The 22986-nt window shown below is 37.6% G+C and overlaps 1 protein-coding gene across 1 annotated transcript; it reads left to right on the forward strand.

The window, feature by feature from the left end:
* The first annotated feature begins 1522 nt into the window (after positions 1-1522).
* LOC149196222 (uncharacterized) lies at positions 1523-2113 on the forward strand. The gene has a single exon (XM_089408232.1). It carries the CDS (start codon positions 1523-1525, stop codon positions 2111-2113), a length of 591 nt encoding a protein of 196 aa, XP_089264358.1.
* The last annotated feature ends 20873 nt before the right edge of the window (positions 2114-22986 follow it).

The raw sequence follows: 22986 nt of genomic DNA on the forward strand, positions 1-22986 counted from the left end.
TAGGTAATTTAGATATCAATTCTTCATGTTATTGACGTTATCTCCAGAGCCATGGCTTAACCCGGAAAATCTACTTGGCGAGCTATCGGATTATAAGTGAAGTAAATTGATCTTGCTTTCGTTAGTCTGCAATTTTTGGTTTGTTTGAGTGCAATAGTTTAGATTTTATTTCTGTAATTAGATGGGCAACAGAGAAAATGATTTCATGATCAGTATTTCATCTTTTGTTTGATTTAAGTAGCTGCATATTTACATTCCTGTTCAAGTATTAATAGCATGTTTTGAGATCGTTTGAAGTGCTAAGTTTTGGAAGTTACCATAAGGGATATAAACCTTGTCTTGAAATCTACATCCATACTTAACCTTTAAAAGTATTCTTAAGACCTTAGAATAGGATTTCGATTTGCATTAGACACTTTAGGAGATCAACAAAAACAAAACCCCAAAACAAGATAAAAACTATAAAACAACGAAGTAAGAAAAAAGGTTAACTAAGCACATATGGTGCACCGCACTTCATCAGTTTACGATACCCGGATTGATAATTTATGTAGATCAATTTAAGACATTAAATTGACTAGACAATCCTTGCACCTTAGAAGTAGAGCTATATGGTTAAAAGCGAATGATGACAATACAAGATTCTTTCAGAATTATGTAAATGGTAGAAAGGTATCAAACACCATATGGAACTTACCACTACCTGAGGGGGGAGTTGCTGATACTTTTAACAAACTCTCCCATCTTGGCACTTCACATTTCAGGAATCTCTACAAAAATCCCCTGGGTCAAATTTGGCTAATATCATCAATGTGGCTGGACATTTTCCCATATTTGTAAATGATGATGAGACTGCAGAGTTAACTGCTCCTGTTACTGCAGGTGAACTTGAAGGAACGCTGAAATGGTTTAAAAAGGACAAGAGTCCTGGACCGGATGGGTGGACCATAGAATTCTATCTTGCATTCTATGAACTATTGGGGAATGATCTGTTGAAAGTTGTGGAAGAATGCAAAATGTCCGGTTCTCTTTATAATGCTGTCAATTCGACCTTTATAGCCCTCATTCCGAAATCTGATACACCTTCCTCTTTCAATGACTACAGGCCTATCTCATTATGCAATTGTCTGTACAAAATCATCTCCAAGGTCATTGCTAATCATCTTCGCCCCATCTTATCCCATCATATTCCCCCCAACAATTCACCTTCCTTGAGCATCGCCAGATACATGAAGCCATTGGCTCAGCCCAAGAGGCCATCCACTCGATCTGGACTAAACACCTAAAGGGCATTATCCTAAAGATCGATTTGGCTAAAGCCTTTGACCGTGTCAGTTGGCTTTACATTAAGATGCTTCTCATTCACCTGGGCTTTCCCCATGACTTCATCACTTGGATTATGGCTTGTATTACCTCCCCTACCTTCAGTGTTCTCATCAATGGATCTGCCTCCCATTTCTTTCATGCTGAGAGGGGGCTCAGACAAGGCTGCCCTCTCTCACCCCTTCTCTTTCTGATTGTCATGGATGGGCTTAGCCGTTTGCTCGCCTCGGCCAAAAGAGATGGCAGCCTTCGGGGTCTTAAGATATCTGATGCCTGTTTCCTTACTCACCTTCTATTTGTGGATGATGTTCTCATTTTCCTGGATGGGAGCATTCGGGACTCTCTCACTTTTTCCAAAATTCTCTCACTTTTCTCGTCGGCTACTGGTATGCAGGAAAATCATGCAAAATCTACCATTACCTTAGCCCTCACTTCCATCCAGGAGTCACAACTTGCTCAACAACATTTCCCTTATTGTATCATACCCTTGGACAGGGGTTTCAAATACTTGGGTTTCTGGATAAAGCCTCTCAGTCAGAAAATTGCAGATTGGGTTTGGCTTGTCACCAAACTGGAAAAAAGGCTTTCAATCTGGAGCCACAGATACTTATCCAAAGCTGGAAGATTAGTACTTATCAAATCTGTTCTTGAGGCCACACCTATATTTTGGATGGCACTTGCATGGATCCCAGGAACATTCTGGCCCGATTACAACAACTTTGTAACAGATATCTTTGGAATGGCCACCAAGACAAAAAGATATTTGCCTAGGTCAGTTGGAACAAGATAGCTCTGCCTAAAAAATGGGGAGGTTGGGGACTAAAAGACCTTCCTCTCTTTGCACAAGCCCTGGCTGCAAAAATGGGCTGGACTCTTCTGACTGGACAGAATCTATGGACTTCTATCTCATATCATAAGTATATATGGCCACAACAAATCATGGACTGGGTCCACCTGCCGAGCTGGCCTAGATCTGGTATTTCATCTGTCTGGAAGGCACTCCTACACTCCCTGCCTAGCATCAGGGACAACCTCGTTTGGAGAATAAATGATGGATCAAAGGCTCACATTGGATTGGATCCTTGGACTGGAGGTGGTGGTAGATTTCAGCTATCTCGAGATCTCATACATCATCTACACTCCCATGAGATCAAGGTGATAGCACATATTGTGGACCCATAGAATACCAACATTTTCTCACAAGGATGGAAATCAGCCCAGTAGCTTGATATACCCCCTCTTTGGCAACAAGAATGGCAAGAATACATCTCTGCATTATGTGAATCTCACATCAGGATAAAAGATGGACCTGATGAACTTGTCTGGTGTCTAGCTGAGAATGGCATATACTCTCCAAAGACCGGATACCTCAACCTGATCTCTCACAAGCAGCCGGAGTAGACCACTTTCTGGTGGAAGAGTATATGGAAATTAAAATCGCCTCCAAGGACCAGACTTTTCTTTTGGTGTATACTTAGAGATAAAGTTCCTACAGGAGAGTCTCTCATCCATCAATATTTTCATGGTCCAAATTGGTGTGTCTTATGCAAGAATTATTCTGAATTGACTCTCCATTTATTTCTTAAATGCACTTCCCTGATCAATCTTTGGCAAAATATAACCACTTCCATTCATTTTTTTGGGCATTGGGAAGGTGAAGATATTGGTCGAGCATGGGAAAGCTGGTGTAATCAACATCATGGTTCTAAATTACAAAATCTACCCCTTATCATTAGTTGGCATATATGGTTGGCTCGGAATTGTGTCATATTTAATAACAGACCTGTGTGTTGGCCTCACGTCGTAGCCCGCATTATATCCACTTATAACAAGCTTCCTGAACCTCATCAACCTCGACCCCAGAGGCCACATGACCCAGCACCTATTGAAATTTTTTTACCTTGGGCATTCTTTGATGGTGTGGAATAACGCCATGGATGCGGTGGTGGTTTTATTCTTTACTTAAATGATCAGCATTACTACAAAGTTAAGATGGGATTAGGAGATGGAACAAACAATTTTGCAGAACTCATTACTCTTCGTCATCTTCTGCATTTCTCATTGGGTCATAATTGCATGAATCTAAACATATATGGGGACTCAAAGATCGTTGTAAATTGGTTCAATAATATTACTGTTTGTCACTCTCACACACTCAGTAATATTTTGGATGAAGTGAATTTATACAAGGCACAATTTAACATTATCTCATGCAATCACATTTAGAGGGAACATAATAGTTGTGCTGACGGGCTATCCAAGGAGGCCACGGAACTTCCCCGAGGAGAGTGGATGATCCATGAATAGTGAGGGGCAAATGAATACCGCTACTACCACTGGCCATATATTGATCAAATCTACCACAGGGCAGAGAGCCCTTGATTACTGCTTTTTATTGTAATTATTTTTTTATGAACATGCTTGACAAACTCTGTGTATATATTTTTCAGGCTATCTTTTTAAGTGTTATTGCCCTGTGTGGCATATGTACAGCCACATAACAGACTCTATTTTATTCTTCTGCATAACAGAAATGACTAAACACCTTGTGTGGTGATGATAGCTCAAAGTAGCACAAGTTTTTGACAAACTGTAAATTTTTGAAAGAGCCTTAGTGGCAAGAAAGATACAACATATGCTAATAGCATCTACAACATTTAATTTTTCAAAATTAATGAAAGATTAAGATTTTTCCAGTGGAAAATAAGTGGGCCCTTGCAAAGATCTATTTCCCAATTGATCTTCCTTCTACACCAAGCAACCTGTTCTTGTACTATTGCAATCTGCTTGCACTAGTGCAGGTATAGTACTTATGTGAAAAAGTATATTTTACCTTCTTTACTGAAGACTTATGTCTTTGTGGAGGTGATCTAAGCCTCAAGGCTTAGAGCACTTTGTTCCTGTGACAAGAGACCATCTCTTGCAATGACACAGAGCTTCCTTCACCAAAGTTTCCAATTTACTTTCGAAAGAATTAAAAGACGTGTTGAAAAGAATTGCAATTGCAAGCTAGATTCTAAGATAAATTACACGTGAAAAATAATGCTTTAATTAACTGAACTTTGCAATGAAAGTAAACTTCATAAAGAAAAAACAATTCGGAATAATCAAAGCAAGTGTAAAGTATGGTGTTTGTAATAATGTCCTTCCTTAATTCACGTAACATTCTTATATCCTTCAGAAGTATAACTCTTAACATTAAGAATGATTACTTGAATTAACAATAATTTTGCTTGCAGGAATAAATGAAATTATAAGCAGGAAAATGAACGTAACACTTGTTGTTAGGTCCCTATACTACTAGTGTAATCCCTTATTGTTATTAGTGCAACACCCTTATTATATTGTTGTGCCCATGTAGTCCCCATATTGTTATTATTGTGCCCCATATAAGCCCAATATTGTTATTTTTGTGCCCTTACATTATTATTGTTATGTCGGCTCTGATTACATTATGACCCCTTAGACTCCTATATATAGAAATGAGGTCTTGTCATTTGTATCATCCAAGAATTGTTTATTTGTGTAATGTAAAGGAGGTTTCCCCTTTGAATATTCTTATTTCTAAGGTGTTCATTTATATTTTATATCTCTTTGTGAATTGGTTTCATAACATTTGGTATCAAAGCTTTGGATTTCAGGGTTTCGTTGCTCCAAGCAGGTCATCGTGGAAGTTTCACTATATCATTGTTTTTGTGATGTTTCAGAAGCTAAACAAAAAACCCATTTGAGAAAAAATATCGCTGAACCTCAGGTTTGAATTTCAGATCTTTTTCCTCTATAGTTTTGGAGATATGATCTGAGGAAGTTAGGGTTTTTGCAAGCCCCAGAATTCCATCTCAAACAGGTCATCGTGGAATTTTTGCTATAATTGTTTTTCTACAAAGTTTCAGACTCTGAATTTAAAACCCATTTGAGCCAAAAACTTGGTGAAGCTCGGGCCTAAGTTTCCAATCTTGTTCCACTACATTTTCGGAGATACAGTCCAAGACATTTAAGGTTTCAGTAGGCTCCTGAATTACATTCTTAATAGGTGACCTTGGGAAAATCGTCATAACTTGCTCTCTATGCATCAGATTAAAATTTCATAAGTTACAGAAAGAATACAGACTGTAGTTTTCTATGTATCAGTTTCAGGTCCTAAGGTTGAAACAGTGACATGTGGAACTTATTACAAGTTCTCTCTACTGAACCAGTCTATAATCAGGTAATCGTGGGAGATTTGACATAACTCTTCCTTGTAGAATCAAATCTTGATCATAATTGTGGGGTTAGAAATAGGACTTAGAGTGTTACAGTAGGATGTGATTGTAGACCTTGGAGATCCAAAATTATAGAGATACAACAGATTCAAGATTGAGCTCCTAAGATTAAGAAAAAGCGATATGAGGAAGTTTGATGGCAAGGATACGTAAATTGGATACTACAGATGGAGCAATATTTTTATCTAAATGGTGTACCATTGTTACAAAAGGTACATATTGTATCTTTATATTTAGAAACGAATCAATTTTTATGGTATAAAGGGCTTTGTTCTCATAAACCACTTGTCACTTGGTTAATTTTCACGGAGGAAATGATATCACGTTATGAGGATACAAAGAGTAACACTTTGTTTAGCCAATTGATAAATCTCAAACAAAAGGGTTCAATGGAAGAGCACATTGAGGACTTCCAAAAATTTAATATAAGGGTAAATGATATTCCATAGAAGCAAAGGATTGATGTATTCATAGGGACTTTAATGGATAACATTCAACATGAGGTTCGTCTTTGGGAACCTGATTCATTGGAGAAGGCGTTCAAGTTGGCAAGAAAAATGAAAAGCGGAATTATGGAAACAAGGAATCCTACCACTCACAACTATAAATATGGAAGTGTTTTTTCTCATAGCCTTCCAAAACCTACAAGATTTACACGACAACAATTGGAAGAAAAAAGAGAAAAAGGGCTTTGTTACTGATCTAAATAGAAAATAGCATCAACCCATGGTATTCATCCACCCATGTTATTCATCCACCGATGGAATTTACCCATGGTATTGTAAGTGGCATCCACCCATGGGATTGTAAGTGACATCCACCCATGGTATTCATTCACTCATGGTATTTTCCCAAGGTATTGTGACATCCACCCATGGTATTTGGTCGGCTCCAGTATTGTAGCAATAATGCTACAACTCCTGGAGCTTCCTTCTCTAATTTTATCAACCCGGTAGTTCGTAACAAACTTGGAAGCGACGGTGCTGTATGCACAAGTACTAGCTCTTGTTGCAGCTGTCACTTGGTCAGCTGGCACAAGTCCGCTAGGGCTCAAGCCAACTTCTATGAGTTCTCAGAAGAAGCTTTTTAACCGATGAATGAAAGTTATCTCAAAGGAAATTAACCTACTGTAGGAAGAAACTGAAAGCCAACAAGGAATGAAAACCCTATCAAACCCTAATTCTACCAGCCAGTCCTACTGATGCAAAGGTGGGAATGCAAACTACTGAAAGAGGTGCCATTACTTCTAGGAAGGTGAGATGCATGTGTCTAGACTAATTTGATCTAAAGAAAGCATATTTTTGTATTTTTGTTCAAGTTGTTGGAATTATTACGTGTGTGCTTCTAACTGGGTCTTGACTGTGCAGGGATATATCAAGGAGGGAAATGCTTGGAAAAGGTCAGGAAGGCTCAGAGAGGGTCTAAGGGATCCCTAGCATCCTTTCAGAGAAGTTCATAAAGTACAGATGCTTGGCAACCGTGTTTACAAGCTTCTACAGGAAGTCTGCAGGGGTTCTACAGGATGTTCAGAATTTCTACAGGAAGTCTGCTAATTCTTACAGGATGTTCTGCAATAGGATTTTTGGGTGATGGATGAGTGGAAGAGGCTATATGGATGGACAGGGAGGTAGGAGGGGAGCTTTTGATGGACTATGGACAGAAAGATGAGATGAAGAGGGGGTGTGCAAAGCTGGTTGGTTTGGAGGAGGTTAGAGGAAATGGAAGGCCGAAAATGGAGAATCACATGGGTGATAGAAGAGTTTAGGAGGTAAGTGGTCTAACTGAGGGAAGAGTGGATGGCCTAAGCACGTCTTAGAAGGATAAGGGCGTGAGGGAGTAGGACTACATAGTGTAAATGAAACAAATCATCCGAGTCTTGCACAAAACCGAGATTTCATCAACCTATTCTAACTGTTTTCATAAAACCATAGAACAACAACGTGATTTTGTAAGGAAACTCTTGCATGGTACTGAAACAAAGATTCATTCCACAAGATCTGAATGCATGGATGCTGCTACAACTGAGAACATTGCATCAAAACTTGCATGAACATGTGAAACAATGTTTTTGGTGGGTGGCACGGGCTGCAATCCCAATCTCTAAACAGAGGTGGAAGTGAGTGTGCAATCAACCCTTTTTGGAGCTCTGATTAACTCTAATCTAAGCTACTGAAAGAAACTTTGTTCACAAAACTAACCTACTTAATCACACCAAGAAGTTCAACTCAGCAAATTGTGTTTCCAAATGCATGTAAAGGGAAAGAAATACAATGCTGAAAGGAAAATAACAATACAAAGAAAGGAGGTCTATTGCTCTCAGGTTGGGCCCAACCCCGAGAGCTATAGCTCCTCTAAGAACTCAGAACTGAACTCAAATCTGCCTGCCTTTTATTAAAAGATGATAGTCATAAGTCTAATAAGATGCCAAAGATGGCTTACAAAGAGAAAAACAGAGCTATCACTCGTAATCCAGAATAAACAACAAAGGTTCAAAAGTCCCCATCGAAGGCTACAACGTCATCATTTATACATTACAAGGGACAAGCTGGCCTCCTAAATTAGTGGGGTTTGGCTGTCCAAACTAAGAGTAATCTGTTGTTTCCTTTCAATCTGTTTGGCTACCTTCTAGCTCGGTGGTGGTTGGAGCTCGGAGTTGGAGTGGAGATCACGAGGAAGGCCATTCAATGCTGTGGACAACCTTCCTACAAAACCGCAATCCCATCTTGGCTGTCTCCTAGCCTTCATCTGCATGGTTTTGCTCCATTAAATGTCAAAAAAACCTGAAATAACCATGTGTTAGCCACCTAGGAATAGTGACTGCCCTCCTTCATACAAATAACATGAATATACTAAAAAAATGATGCATAAGTGATGAAAAATGAAGGGTTGAGCAAGGGTAAGTAGGCCAAATGAGCCCAAAATGTTACCAAATTTGGGGCTCATCAGTATTCATTCACCCATGGAATTGACCTGTGGTATTGTGATATCCACCCATGGTATTCATTCACCCATGGAATTGACCCGTGGTATTGTAGCTGAAAAATACTATAAGTAACAAGTCACATTTTGTAAAAGGACAGTTTGGTCTACCACAATGTAGCTTTTACAGTTATTATCCGTTTTAATAAAAAAATTCTTTGTGGTTTTTTTTATTTGTCATTCTCTTATCTTTCTTCAAGCAATCCAATTTTTCAGATATTGGGGGCCTCTCCCCCAAGATCCATTTCAAATTTTTAGATCTTGGGGGCCTTCCCCCCAAGATCTGGATCAGTGGTATCAGAGCAGGTTATGATTACATGGGAATGAGGGTTTGATGCATATTTTAGTTTCAAATTTTATGGCAATATTCAACAAACTTTAGGCATGTGCTACGTCCTCCACAAAGCATTTTCTTGGGCCAAGCAAGACGAATTTTATTTTTTTCCATTTTTTTGCAGGAATATTTTTTGGGTGGTGAGTTTGCAGATCAGATATGAAACATTGGGTACAAAATTTACAAAAAAAAATTATAGATCTATATTCCTTGTGAAAAAATACCAAAATTCAAAAAAAAATTAGCCAAATCAGAGTTCGGATGTGGGAGATATCGTTGATTTAAAATCAGTGATGTTGTAGAATATTTTCTAACGAAAACTGGTGGACAATGACTCTCCTATCATTTTTTGTAGTTTTAATGCCAAATTTTAGAATAATGATAATAGATCTAAGCTCCTGTTGAAAATTCACCTAATTTAAAAAAAAAATGGGTCGAATCAGAGTTTAGATGTGGGAGATATCGCTGATTTAAAATTAGCCATTGTTTAAAACTTTTGTGTCTGCAGAACAGTTGCAGCACGAATTTGAGATTCCAAAGTGTCTAGATAAGGCTTTCCAACACATGAGAAGATGAAAAATGATCATTCTGTTTCCAGAAACAGGTTATAATAAATATTCAGAGTTATATTGATCGAATTATGCCCATTTTAAATCTAGAGCATCATTCGGAACGGGTTCCCTTTGGAGATGTGCCCTCCCACCCCACTTTAGTAGGTCCCTACTTCACATTCATCAGTTTCAACATAACAGCAGCCGACTTGGGTTCTTTGGGGTGTGCCCTCCCACCCTCAGCTATGTAGGCACCTGCTACTTCATCAACAACCAACATCACGATTATGGGTCAACCGCACAAAATCTTTATCATCGAAGTCCATTTTCTAGGTCGCACACTGTTAGTATCATAGTTGTTCACAAGCATTACAGGGTATCTCTATGCTCGAATCTTTGTTTGTCATGGTTATGGGTCATCCACAAACCCACACTTCATCAAATTCCATTTGCTAGGCCGCACACTGTTAGTATCACAGTTGGTCACAAGCATTATAGGGTATCTCTATCCTCAGATTTTCATTCATCATGGTTATGAGTCATCCACAAACCCACACTCCATCGAAGTCCATTTGATAGGCCGCACACTATCAGTATCACAGTTGGTCACAAGCATTATAGGGTATCTCTATCCTCAGATCTTCGTTCATCATGGTTATGGGTCATCCACAAACCCTCACTTCATCGAATTCCATTTGCTAGGTCGTATGCTGTCAGTATCACAGTTGGTCACAAGCATTACAAGGTATCTCTATCCTCGAATCTTCATTCATCATGGTTATGGGTTAACCACACAAAATCCTTCTCTTCAGTGGCTCTTCATATTCAACAAAGGCTTTGCAGGAGGGAACTTCACACAATGGGAACCATTGCTTCTTAAAGAGGGAGGAATGATCTAAATAGAAAATAACATCAACCCATGGTATTCATCCACTGATGGAATTTACCCATGGTATTCTAAGTGGCAGCCACCCATGGTATTGTAAGTGACATCCACCCATGGTATTCATTCACCCATGGTATTTTCCCATGGTATTGTGACATCCACCCATGGTATTCATTCACCCATGGAATTGGCCCGTGGTATTGTGACATCCACCCATGGTATTCATTCACCCATGGAATTGACCCATGGTATTGTAACTAAAAAATACTATAAGTAACAAGTCACATTTTGTAAAATGACAGTTTGGTCCGACACAATGTAGATTTTACAGTTATTATCTGTTTTAATAAAAAAGCTCTTTGTGGTTTTTTTTATTAGTCATTCTCTTATCTTTCTTTAGGAAACTCAATTTTTCAGATATTGGGGGCCTCTCCCCCCAAGATCCATTTCAATTTTTTAGATCGTTGGAGCCTCCCCCCCAAGATTCGGATCAGTTACTGTTAGGCCCCTATAATGCTAATAATTCCCCTGTTAATATTGCCAGTGTATCCCTTATTGTTATTATTGTGCCCCTATTGTCCCCATATTGTTATTAGTATGCCCCATAGAAACCCACTATTGTTATTTTTGTGCCCTTATGTTATTACTGTTATGTCGACTTGATTATATTGTGACCCCTTAGACTCCTATATATAAAAGGGAGGTTTAGTCATTTGGATCATCCAAGAATTGTTCATTTGTGTAATGTAAAAGAGGTTTCCCCCTTGAAGAGGCCGATTTCTAAGGCATTCATCTATCTTTTCTATCTTTTTGTGAGTTGGTTTCATAACATTTGGTATCAGAGCTTTGGATTCTAGGGTTTCGCTACTCCAAACAAGTCATTGCGGCATTTTCACTCTAACTTTTTTTTCTGTGATGTTTCAGATGCTACAAAAAAACCCATTTGATCCGAAATCGTTCTAAACGTTCGTTCCAAATTTCAAAGTTTTTCTCGTTATATTTGCAGAGATATGATCTAAGGAAGTTAGGGTTTTTACAGACTCCCGAATTACATTCCAAATAGGTGACCTGGGGAAAATCATCATAAATTTTGTTTTGAGCATCAAATTGAAATTTCCTAAGAAGTTTCTAAAATAGGATAGCCTATAGTTTTCTATGTATCAGTTTTAGGTAATAAGGTTGAAACAATGACACGTGGCACATTGTACAAGTTCACTCTACTAAACTAGTCTATAATAAGGTCACCATGGGAGATTTGGCATAACTCTTCCTTGGAGAATCCAATATTGATCAGAGACGTGGGGTTAGAAATAGGACTCAAAGGGATACTGTAGGATGAGATTTTAGATATTTGAGATCCACAGTTACAGAGATACAACAGATTCAATATCGAGGTAGTTTTTTTTAAATTTTGCATAAGATTGGTTTGAAAAATTAGTTTGAAGGAATTCAAAGGGAATAGTAAAGAATTATTAGCATTAATTCATGCCCCAAAGAAATAAAATTGAAACACCTAGTAAGAAACTTGAAAGCTCTAGCGTGACTCGTGAAGAAGAGGAAGAAATGCAACATGATATACCAAAATTACAAGACCAAGTACAACATATTTCACTCTCACTAAAGGTAAATGAAGCCAAGATGAATGGCGTGGAAGATAATATGAATGACATGCAAGTTAAGATGCATGGTGTTGAAGCTAAGATGGATGGCATGGAATCTAAGATGAATGGCATTGACGCTAAGATGAATGGCATGGACAATAAGATGGAAGAATTGAAGATAATTTTGAATAAGTTGCTACAAGAAATGGTCACTAATGGTGAAAGGGTAGTAAAGGAAACTCATGATGAGAACAAAAGAAATGTTAATCATGATTTCATAGACTCTAATATTGGATTGAAGACCCACCATGTTCCAAAAATTGATATGAGGAAGTTTAATGGCAAGGATCCCGGAACATGGATACTACAGATGGAGCAATTTTTCGATCTCCATAGTGTGCAAAACACACAAAAGGTACGTATTGCAACTTTATATTTGGAACCAAATCAATTTGTATGGTATCGATGACTTTGCTCTCGTAAACAAATTGTCACTTGGGAAATTTTTATGGAAGAAATGATAGCACATTATGAGGATACAAAAAGCAACACCTTTTTTAGCTAATTGATAAATCTCAAACAAAAGGGTTCAATTATGGAGCACATTGAGGACTTCCAAAAATTGAACATAAGGGTAAAATATATTCCAGAGGAGCATAGGATTGATGTGTTCATAGGGACTTTAAAGGATAATATCCAACATGAGGTTCGCCTTTGGGAACCTGATTCATTAGAGAAGGCATTCAGGTTAGCAAGAAAAATGGAAAGAAAAATTATGGCAACTAAGAAGCCTACCACTCACAACTATAAATATGGAAGTGTTGTTGCCCCTAGCCTTCCACAAACTACAAGGTTGACACCACAACAATTGGAAGAAAAAAGAGCAAAAGGGCTTTGTTACAGTTGTGATAGCAAATACACTAAAGGTCATAAGTTTGCTGAGAAGAAATTGTACTACATAGATTGTGAAGAGGAGGAAGAAAAGGAACAAGAAATGTCAAAAGAAGAGGATATACTCTAGGAACAAACCCTAGATAAAGAAGAAATGAATCCGACCATATATGCATTGGCTAGAATTACCACTCCCCAAACTATCAAGATAGAAGCACATATCAAGAAGAAAAAGGTAATAGTATTGATTGATTCAAGAAGTACCCATAATTTTATTCATTGTAAGATAACAAAGGAATTGAATTGCTTCCTATATCCATCACCAGAGTTCCAAGTGATGGTTACAAGTGGAGGAACCATAAATTGCTTTGGAAAGTGCCATAATATCAAACTATCTAGGGGAGAATATGTATTGAATAGCCCAATGCTTTCCATTCCATCGGGTGGTGTTGATGTTGTACTAGGAGTCCAATGACTACAATCATTGGGTACAATAGCCTTTAATTTTCAAGAACTTTTCATGAAATTTTGTGTGGAAGGAAAGGAAGTTGAATTAGGGGGCATTGCAAGAAAACCAGGAAATATAATCAGCTCTAATGGTATGACAGAGCTTCTAAATAAGGAACAAGGAGGTGTAATTTCACAATTATGTTTGCTGGAGGTTCTCACATTGAAATCATCTATTTCTCCAGATCTCCAAAAAGTCTTGGACAATCATTCCAAGGTATTTGAGACTCCCAAAGGTCTCCCACCTATTCTTGATCATGATCATGCTATTCATTTGATTCTAGGAAGTGTTCCTCCAAACATTAGGCCGTACAGATATCCCTATGCCCAAAAGAGTGGAATTGAACATATGGTTGCAGAAATGCTAGAGGGTGGTATAATTCAAGCTAGTTAAAGTTCTCTCTTTGCTCCAGTAGTATTGGTGCACAAGAAAGATGGATCATGGCACATGTGTCTGGATTATAGGGATCTCAACAATCTCACTATTAAAGATAAATTTCCCATTCCTGTCATTGATGAATTATTGGATCAATTGCATGGATCAATTTACTTCACCAAGTTTGATCTTTGTTTAGGGTATCATCAAATCAGAATGAAGACTGAAGACATTCCAAAAACAGCATTTAGAACTCATGAGGTTCATTATGAATTTTTGGTCATGCCTTTTGGCATTACCAATGCACCTTCTACATTTCAAGGTTTGATGAATTCAATTTTCAAACCCTTCCTTAGAATTTTTTGTTAGTATTTTTTGATGATATACTAATCTACAACAAGTCTTGGAAGGATCATGTTGAACATGTTGACAGGGTGCTCAAACTATTGGGGGAGAAACAAATATATGCAAAAAGCTCCAAATGTTTCTTTGGAGTACAAGAGTTGGAATATCTGGGTCATATTGTATCTCATGAAGGTGTTAAGGTAGACCCTAGCAAAATTAAAGCCATTACGGAATGGAAAATCCCCACATCCATAAAGCATCTATGAGGATTTCTCGAGTTGACAGGGTATTATCGCAAGTTTGTTAATTATGGGAGAATAGCAACACCTATAACAACATTATTGAAGAAAGATGCATTTTCATGGACTCCAAAAGCAACAAAGGCCTTTGAACATCTTAAAGAGGCAATGTGCCAATCACCGATCTTAGCTACACCGGAGTTCACAAAAACCTTTATTGTGGAATGTGATGCTTCAGGAAATGGAATTGGTGCTATTTTAATGCAACATGAAAGACCCATTTCTTTCGAAAGTCGTCCAATCAAGGGAAAGTATTTACGCAAAGCTATTTATGAGAAGGAAATGTTGGCAATACTACATGCACTTAAGAAATGAAAACCCTACTGTTGATGCCTCAAAAATCACTGCATCAACATCGGGGATAACCACCCGGTCCGGACCGTAAAGGCAACTCCTTTTCCGTTTGATGTGTTGGCTCCGACTGGATATAATGGGACCAGTTTCCCAATGATTGGTAAATAGGATGGATAAATGATTGATTCCCTAATATCTAATGATAATGGATGAATGATCTAATCTAAAAGTAAAATTATAAACAGCTATCTTATCCCGGGAAATTATTGCATTTAGTGTAACTTTGGATGGTCTTCATTCACAAACAAGCATATAGATGAATCTTGTTGGTAAGCAAAGATGTTTATTTATGTGATAATTACTAAGCCCAAACTGTTGAACAAAGCAATCAAGTAAAAATTATTACACTATTCCTCATATATATCATAGACATAGATATGATTGAAAGAATAACAGTCCTTAGACATTCAATAGTGAAAAGTACAAGGATTGCTGTTAAAACACATACGTATATTCAATGATAGAAAAATTTAAACGAATGCCGATTCACATAAAAATGACACAAGAGCATAGATAATAGTACCATATGTTTATTTGAGTCACTCCCAATATCAACCGCATTCAAATTCCTTTTTCCGACTTAGGAACAATTCCACAAAAGACAATAGTGCACATATCATCAAAGCTTTCTTTGTCAAAATTCAGAATACTGGCCCAGTCTTTATAAAAAATAGATCAGAAGCACAATAGTGTGACTTCCTGATTTGAGTTTATACAAAAACTGAGGACCCTTTCCAAATGCATGAAAGGGCCTATAAATACTAATTAAGCTAACTAATTACAAAATAAAAGTGCTATTTAATTGGTACAACTATGCTATAAATATCTCCTCAAAATCGGCCTGTCCTCAGTTGGCAACATGATTCATTGTTTTGGATGATCTCCCTTTGGTTTGAGCTGGCAGATATCTAGCATCGGTTGCAACTCTGGAGGGCGACTTAGGCGAGAATTCAGTTGAACTGAATATGTGGCATCTTGGATCTCGGGGATCATGCAACTGATGGCATCAGTTAAACATTTGAGTGCGGCCCTCTGAATGTATGGCTTGATTAAGAAAAATGAAAAGGTATCCCAAGTTAAACTTTGGATGCTAGCGATTAGTCTTCCTTTCTTTTCCAATTCCTGATTGCATGTTTGTTCCAAGGCTTTGGCCGATGTAAATTTTCTTGGATTACACTGTGAAATCATATTAGACAGATAAAGGGTGTCATTGAAAAATTCAATTAAATTGCTAGTAGATAACCGACATCTTGAGGTTTCTCTTTCTGCCTTCATTAGTTGCATCTGCCATTCTAGGAACAGGATTTCTTTGTGTGACTCAAAAATTTTGGGCAGATCCGAAGCCTGTCCTTCAAGGAGTCTTGCCAAGCAAGAAAACTGGTTAAGGTCTCATCGACCTGTTCTAAATCTCGTCTAGCTTCAACTGATTTATAAACGATCGATGTAGTAATCTCACAAAGAGGTTCAGCTAGAGAAATGTTATGACATAGCAGTTTTAGCTATGTAATCAATGCCTTATTGATTTGTAGAGCTTCTGTTCTGAACTCTGCTACTTGAGGAAGGCTCCTAAACTTTTCTACTTCTTGTGATAGTTGAGCGATTTGCTCATTCTTAGTCTTGCTAATTTTTTCATTCATTACCTTTAATCTGGTCAATGCTTCAGACAATTCCTTCTACTTCTGCACTGCACTCGAATCTATTCTATGTTTCTCTTTGAGCAATTGCTCATTTAATTGGCTGTTTTTCTGCCACTGTGTTGATAGTTGTTGTTCCAATTGTTCTATTTTCCGTTGTGCTTCAAACACCTGCGACTGCAATGAATCAATCATTTGATATTTTTTCTTAAGGAGACTGCTCACTTCTGAGGCTTTATCCATGGTGGCTGCCGAATATGCTCCGACATACTGGGAGAGTTTCGTAAGGTCATCGGAAGGGTTCAATTCCTCCTTCCACACCACATTAGCCATCTCTGTTTGATCTGGAAAAAGGGAAGATCGATCAAGTCTCCTCATTTTCCTCTATCTTTTCACCACAACCCTGTGTTTAGGACTGTAAAAGACGTCTAATGGTGGTATGTCTTCTATCTGTAAAACAATCTGAACGGATGGATCTTTTGGAATTATTTCCGCATCTTTACTACTGGGTAGGCTGCTGGTTCCTTCCATCGGAACCGTAGTTGTGGTTGTTTCTTGACTGACTGTCACTTGGGGTGTGCCGAATCCTTGGGAAATCTCAGGATTGTTTATAATAAAGTTGAATTGCTACCACTCTTGGAGGAGTTTGGGATCAATTTGAGTCTCTAAATCAATAACTTCACTGTCCTGCTTCTTTCCTTTCTCCTGCTCTGTTTCCTGCTCTTTTCCTTTCTCCTGTTCTTTTCCTTTCTCCTACTCTGTTTCCTTTTCGGGAATTTTCTCTGTAGCAGGAGACTCGTCAATACTCTTCTCCCCAGGCTCGCTTGACTTAGTTGTTGGTGTAGTAGCCAACAAGTCCAGAGGCAAAGTTTACAACCTCTGTTCTCTGAGCCTATTGAATTCTACCAGCCCTTCATCATTATATTTCATCCTGGCCAATGTTTTAACCTGAGACAATGATTCTGCTGAAGAAAATAAATCATCAAATTCATATTTTTCATGGTCAAACTTAGTAAGTTTGGCCTCTTCAAGCACATTATAGGCAACCTTCCGGGGATCGAATTGCCTGTTAGGGACGGTTGCAAGATTGAGCATATTTATTTTTCCTGCCTCCTTCTTAGCATGTTTCCAATCAAGTATGGTATAAACACCGCATCTTAAAGGGAATACAGGCCATAGCTGCTTTTTGGAAGTCCTAAGAGTTTTGGACGTTCTAGCGGTTGTGATTTGGTAAGCTAATTCTTGTGCCAACAGTTTATCTGGTACATACAATGGGACGAAATGGGGTTTTGTGGCACTACCAAACACCCGTATATATGTGAATTTATCTTTCCCGAACCAATTTCCCACAGCAGTCAAGTCAACTTCTGCCTCCTCGGAAATCCTTGGGGCAGGCTTATAAAAAATGGCATAATAGATAGGCAACATGAAACTGTTACAGATTTGATACAAGTGGTCTTTAAATGTGCCTTCCATAACATCTAATGGTAGATGTGGATTGGCTTAGGGTCTTGTGGCGTCCACCTCCACCCAAGTATCCGGTATTCAAAATTAAAACAAAGCATATCCATAACATAAGCACTGTAATAGAAGGGAGGAATAGTCCTAGTGGTTTTGCGTGAATTGAATCTAAAATCAAGAATTGCAGAGGCTAATTTATCAGACAATATATTGGCCCAATCCATGACATAACTACTAGTTTCCGCTTCCAGTAAAGGAACCATTTCGATATCAAATTTTGTTGAATCATGCATTCCCCATATCCTACACATCATTGCCCCAGCGTAACAGTAAGGAGATGCTAAGGAATCCACGGAGTACTTACCCGATGATTCATGTTTGTGCTTTGCGGGATTCTGTCTCCACTGTCTAATCGGGGCTGATTCTGTCTCATTCTCCTCTGCGAATTTCTTTAGAAAAGCTTTGTTGTATTTCTTTTCAGGTTTGGGCAAATGGTACATTTTCCTCAAGTCGTCAAGCTGAAATGAACCGAAAACTCTTCCATCAACTGTGCAAAAGGTCCTATTAGAAACAGGAATTTGTTCGACCACCCATATGACCACATTAGTGTAAGGAAGAATTTTCTCCCGAGCTACTATCTTGTGTAAAAATGAGTTAGCCAAATCTTTCAGCGAGGCTTCTGATTTGCTAGTTGAGTCTGCCGTAGCTTCTTCCGACACTTCCTCCAGTTCTTCTGCCTCAATCAAATTATAGATGCTTTGCCAGCTTGTATTTCCAAGGCCGAGACATGTAGTGTCTGAAATTAGGCCCTTTTTGCTTGGTCCTGGGTCACTGGTGGGCTGGACTGTTACTGCAGGGGCCGCTGCCGCAGCGGATCTCTTAGATTTCTTTCCCATTTGCTTAAAACTTGATACTTCGACGGAATTCTGCACAAGGAAGGAAACCAGCGTGATACAGAGAAATAGATAGCAAGAGCCAATATGAAAGAGTTATATCTTTTAACGAATAATCAAAGATCGTGGTAAAATTGCCGCAGATAGAATCTAAGTGGAAAATCTCGGCATAACTGCTTCATTAATTGGCCGCTTCACCTGTCAATCATGATAAGGAGGCTTTTAAATAATCCATCATAACGTCTATTGGTTCAAGCGTGGCTTAGATTTTTGGCGGTTAATCGCATTTGATGATTGGCGACGTGAAAGGGAGGGTTTTCATAATAGTCCAAAATATCGTTCAATCACCAAAGGTGATATAATGCATGCCAATATTTACTATGCTTAGAAACACGTGCCGTGATTTAATGCATCACAATCGGGACAGGGCTCAGGTCACTTTATTTATGCCAGTGCGAAATCACCGATCGCCGATGGCGATACGCCTTATCGCATCGGAGGATTTGAAGGTGTCATAGTTAATGCGTTGATTACCACAGCCGATTGACGATAGCGATACCTTTTATCGCATCGGAGGAATGGGGAATGCCTTATAACTGATCAGCTTTACCTTTCCCCAATATCCGATAGCGATTTCCCTTTTTGGCTCGAAGTAATTCAATGGGCCTTTATTTGAGTTCCTCTTATTATTGCGATATGCGATCGCTTTATCGTAATAATAAAAAGCTTTATGATTTGTTTAAAAGACCTATTTTATCGTTGTTTAAAAGGGATATCATATTTCAGTCAGACCTTTTGATGAGGGTTTTTTCTAATAATAAGTTAATACCAATTTATTCACACATCTATGTTTAAAAGGGACCCATTTCATATTATGATTTTTAAAGAAAAATTTTATGAAATGGGGGGTTGTTGTACAGCACAACAATTGGCGATTCACTGGGAGAAACAGTTATCTCTGGGAAAAGTTAAGATATTTAAACTTTTTAATCTAAAAATCTTATCCGAGCGAAAAAAATCTTAATATAACTAGGCAAACATAAATTTTGAATGTAATGATAGCTATTTCTGCTATTCTCTTCTCATGTTACAATTAAATACATTCTATGTTTCAAATTAGCCTTAATTGGTTGTTAATGATAAAACAAAAACTTTTCCAACTTAGCTTTATAATGACTCCTTTGCCATAGGTAGAGCCTCTGCTGCCAGCAAACATCTATAGTCTCGACAGGGATACCTTTTAACCATTTGATCGTTCATTATCCCATCCATTTCAGAGTACAATTAAAAAGAATGAATCCAGAAATATGTTTTCATATTTTTGTATCATTTTTTTCTTTCTTTATTTTGTAAGATAAAAAGCCATTGTCCTGGTTTGGTAGCTAGTTATTTGAAAATGCCATTCACTGGTGATAATTTAACTGAACAAGATGGCTCGTGATGAGACCCCTTGTCTTATAATTATAAGCCATTACCCTGTTTTGGTATGCAATATTGGTAATGTCATTTGAACTATTTCCCTATGATCATGGTAAGCAGGCTTGTCATAAGACCTCTTATCCTTTACCTCAAATACATTTTAGAATTACACTATGAGTAATTATAACCCTTGATGAATGGGATGAACAATTTTCTCCTTAAGAGAGGATGGATGACAGGATAAGAGTTGAAGATGCTAAGATTGAATCAGTATCTGTTTTGTATTGATAACCGTTTTCAGGCTGCTTAAAAACATTAAAATGATTTACAGTAGTTCTAATCTTTGAGAAGAGTTTGAAAAAATAAAATGGGGTTTCAGAATCTAAATATACCTAATTTCCTAGAAATCTTCCTTTCATTTAAGGCTTCCATTTTAAAAGCAAATATCATAACCGTTTCTTTTGAGAAACTTTTCAATATAGTAAAGACCAATGGAAGACTAACTTTATTCTTCTAAAATCTAAAAATCTAAGCTATGTACAGAATTTTAGCTGGAAATTGAATATTTACAAAGGGAGAAGGGGTTACCTTCTCAATTGAAGAATTTTTTCAAGATAAAGCCGTTAACAGGAAGAGAGTCTCTCTTTCTTGATAGATCTTGCAGAATGAAAGTAGAAGGGCCTATCTTCTCATTGATTTGAAATGGTCCAAGCCACATTTTTTGGAACTTTGTGTGTTTTCCTTTATCCTCATGGGCTTTGTCCCATTTCAAAACTAGATCACCAACTTGTAATTGTTTTGAACTGGTTGAATTTGTATCAAAAGATGACTTTATAATTTGCTGATGTTTTGCATGAATAATTCTGGCATTTTCCCTTTCTTCTTCTAGTTTCAAAATTTGATCGTGTCTTAGTTGAATAGAAGATGATGGACTTTCTTCAATAAACTGCACTAAAGCTAAGGATGGAAGCACTAAGTTAGCTGGTATGACAGCTTCCTTTCCATACACTAGATTGAATGGAGAAGTGCCTATAGAGGCTTTTTGAGTTATTCTATCAGCCCATAGTGCAAATATCAAAGTTTTATGCCAGTTTTTATGGTTCTGTTCAATAGTTCGCTTAATAATTCTAATAAGGTTTTTATTGGTGGATTCTGCCAAACCATTGCCCTGGGGGTAGTAATTTGCAGAATACCTCAATTTAAATCCCCTTTTGATAGCAAACTCAAACATATAATTTCCAGAAAAATAAGATGCATTATCAAAAACAAGAGAATTTGGGACACCAAACCTGGTAATAATGAATTGACCTGTGAATTCCACAACTGCCTTAGAGTTTGTTGTCTTTAAATGAATTTCTTCAACCCACTTAGTAAAGTAATCAGTGGAAGTAAGGATATACTTATTCCGTTTGGATGAATGTGGAGTGATTTCTCCAATGATGTCCAATTCCCATTGCTCAAAAGGTTGCTCAATGTTGACTGGTTGTAAAGGGAAAGCTGGCTTTCTTTGCCTTCCACTGGATGTTTGACAACTTTGGCATTTCCTTACATATTCATGAGTATCTCTGAACAAGGTGGGCCAATAGTACCCAGCATGAATGATTTTGTGAGCTGTGGTGTCAGCTCCAAAATGTCCTCCTGCTGGTCCATCATGAAGTTCCTGCAAAACTTTTTGAGCTTCAGGTTTTTCTAAGCATCTTAATAAAATTGAATCATAATTTCGTCTAAACAATACATCATCTATAATTGTGAAGTTTTTTGCTTTCAATCTAATGGCATGTTTGTTTTTATAGGAGAGATTGGAAGGAGCGTACCCATTTTTTAAATAGAAAATCAAATCTGTATATTGTGATTCAGAACCTGTGGTACTTATCTGATTGATTTCTTCCATATCTTCTGTACTTTTAGGTTCTTGAATGTTGGATGCTCCTACTAACAACCTGCAAAAACCTTGGCCTTTGATAATCTTTGCTGGCTTGATTTCTAAGTCATATTCTTGTAATGCTATGACCCAATTTGCTCTCTTTTCTCCTAATTCCCTTTGAACTAGTAATTGTCTTACTGCTGAAAAAGGAACTATAACTTTTGTGTGACCTTTTAAGAGGAAGGACCTATAGTGTTTTATGGCTTTAAACACAGCAAAGGCTTGTTTTTAAACTTCTGACTAGTTTAGTTCAGCACCTTGAAGATTTGAGCTGTAAAAAAAAATTAGTGCTTCCAAGTTTTGATCATTAATTTGAGTCAACACTGTTGCATATGATGAAGCGGGTGCGAGGGTATATAGTATGAAATGATTAGAAAAATTGGCAGTGCTTAAAGAAGGGGCATTAATTATTGATTGTTTAATGGAAGAAAATGCCTCCTTTTCTGTAGATCCCCATTTAAACACTGAATTTTTCTTAATCATCATTTGCAATGGTAAAATAATCCGGGAAAAATCTGGAACAAAACGTTTAACAAAGTTAATTTGACCCAAAAATGACTGCATGGATTTTTTATTATGAGGAAATGGAATTTCAGAAATCTCTTTAATTCTGTCTGGATCAATATGGATACCATCTTTTGAAACAATGAAGTCAAAATTTTTTCCTTGATTAAGGGTAAAAAAGGACTTTTTTGGATTAAGAGAGATACCATACTTTCTACAACGTTCAAAGATTTGTTTTAAATCATGTAAATGATTAGACCTTTTCTTGGAAAATAAAGTAATATCATCTAAATAGACAACTACTGATTTATTGAGCAATCCTTTGAACACTATGTCCATGGCTCTCTGAAATGTAGCTCCTGCATTAATGAGTCCAAAAGGCATCTTTTGGTAGGCATAAGTTCCCCACTTAGTTCTGAATGTAGTTTTAAGCCTGTCATCAG

Source organism: Pinus tabuliformis, chromosome 2_2 (assembly GCF_031772625.1).
Source record: "Pinus tabuliformis cultivar Carrire ecotype Pingquan chromosome 2_2, CPIR1, whole genome shotgun sequence".
NCBI classification, from domain to species: Eukaryota; Viridiplantae; Streptophyta; class Pinopsida; order Pinales; family Pinaceae; genus Pinus; species Pinus tabuliformis.

What these genes read in the sequence shown, in the direction of transcription:
- LOC149196222 (XM_089408232.1), top strand. Translation starts at nt 1,523, where the DNA reads ATGGATGGGCTTAGCCGTTTGCTCGCCTCGGCCAAAAGAGATGGCAGC.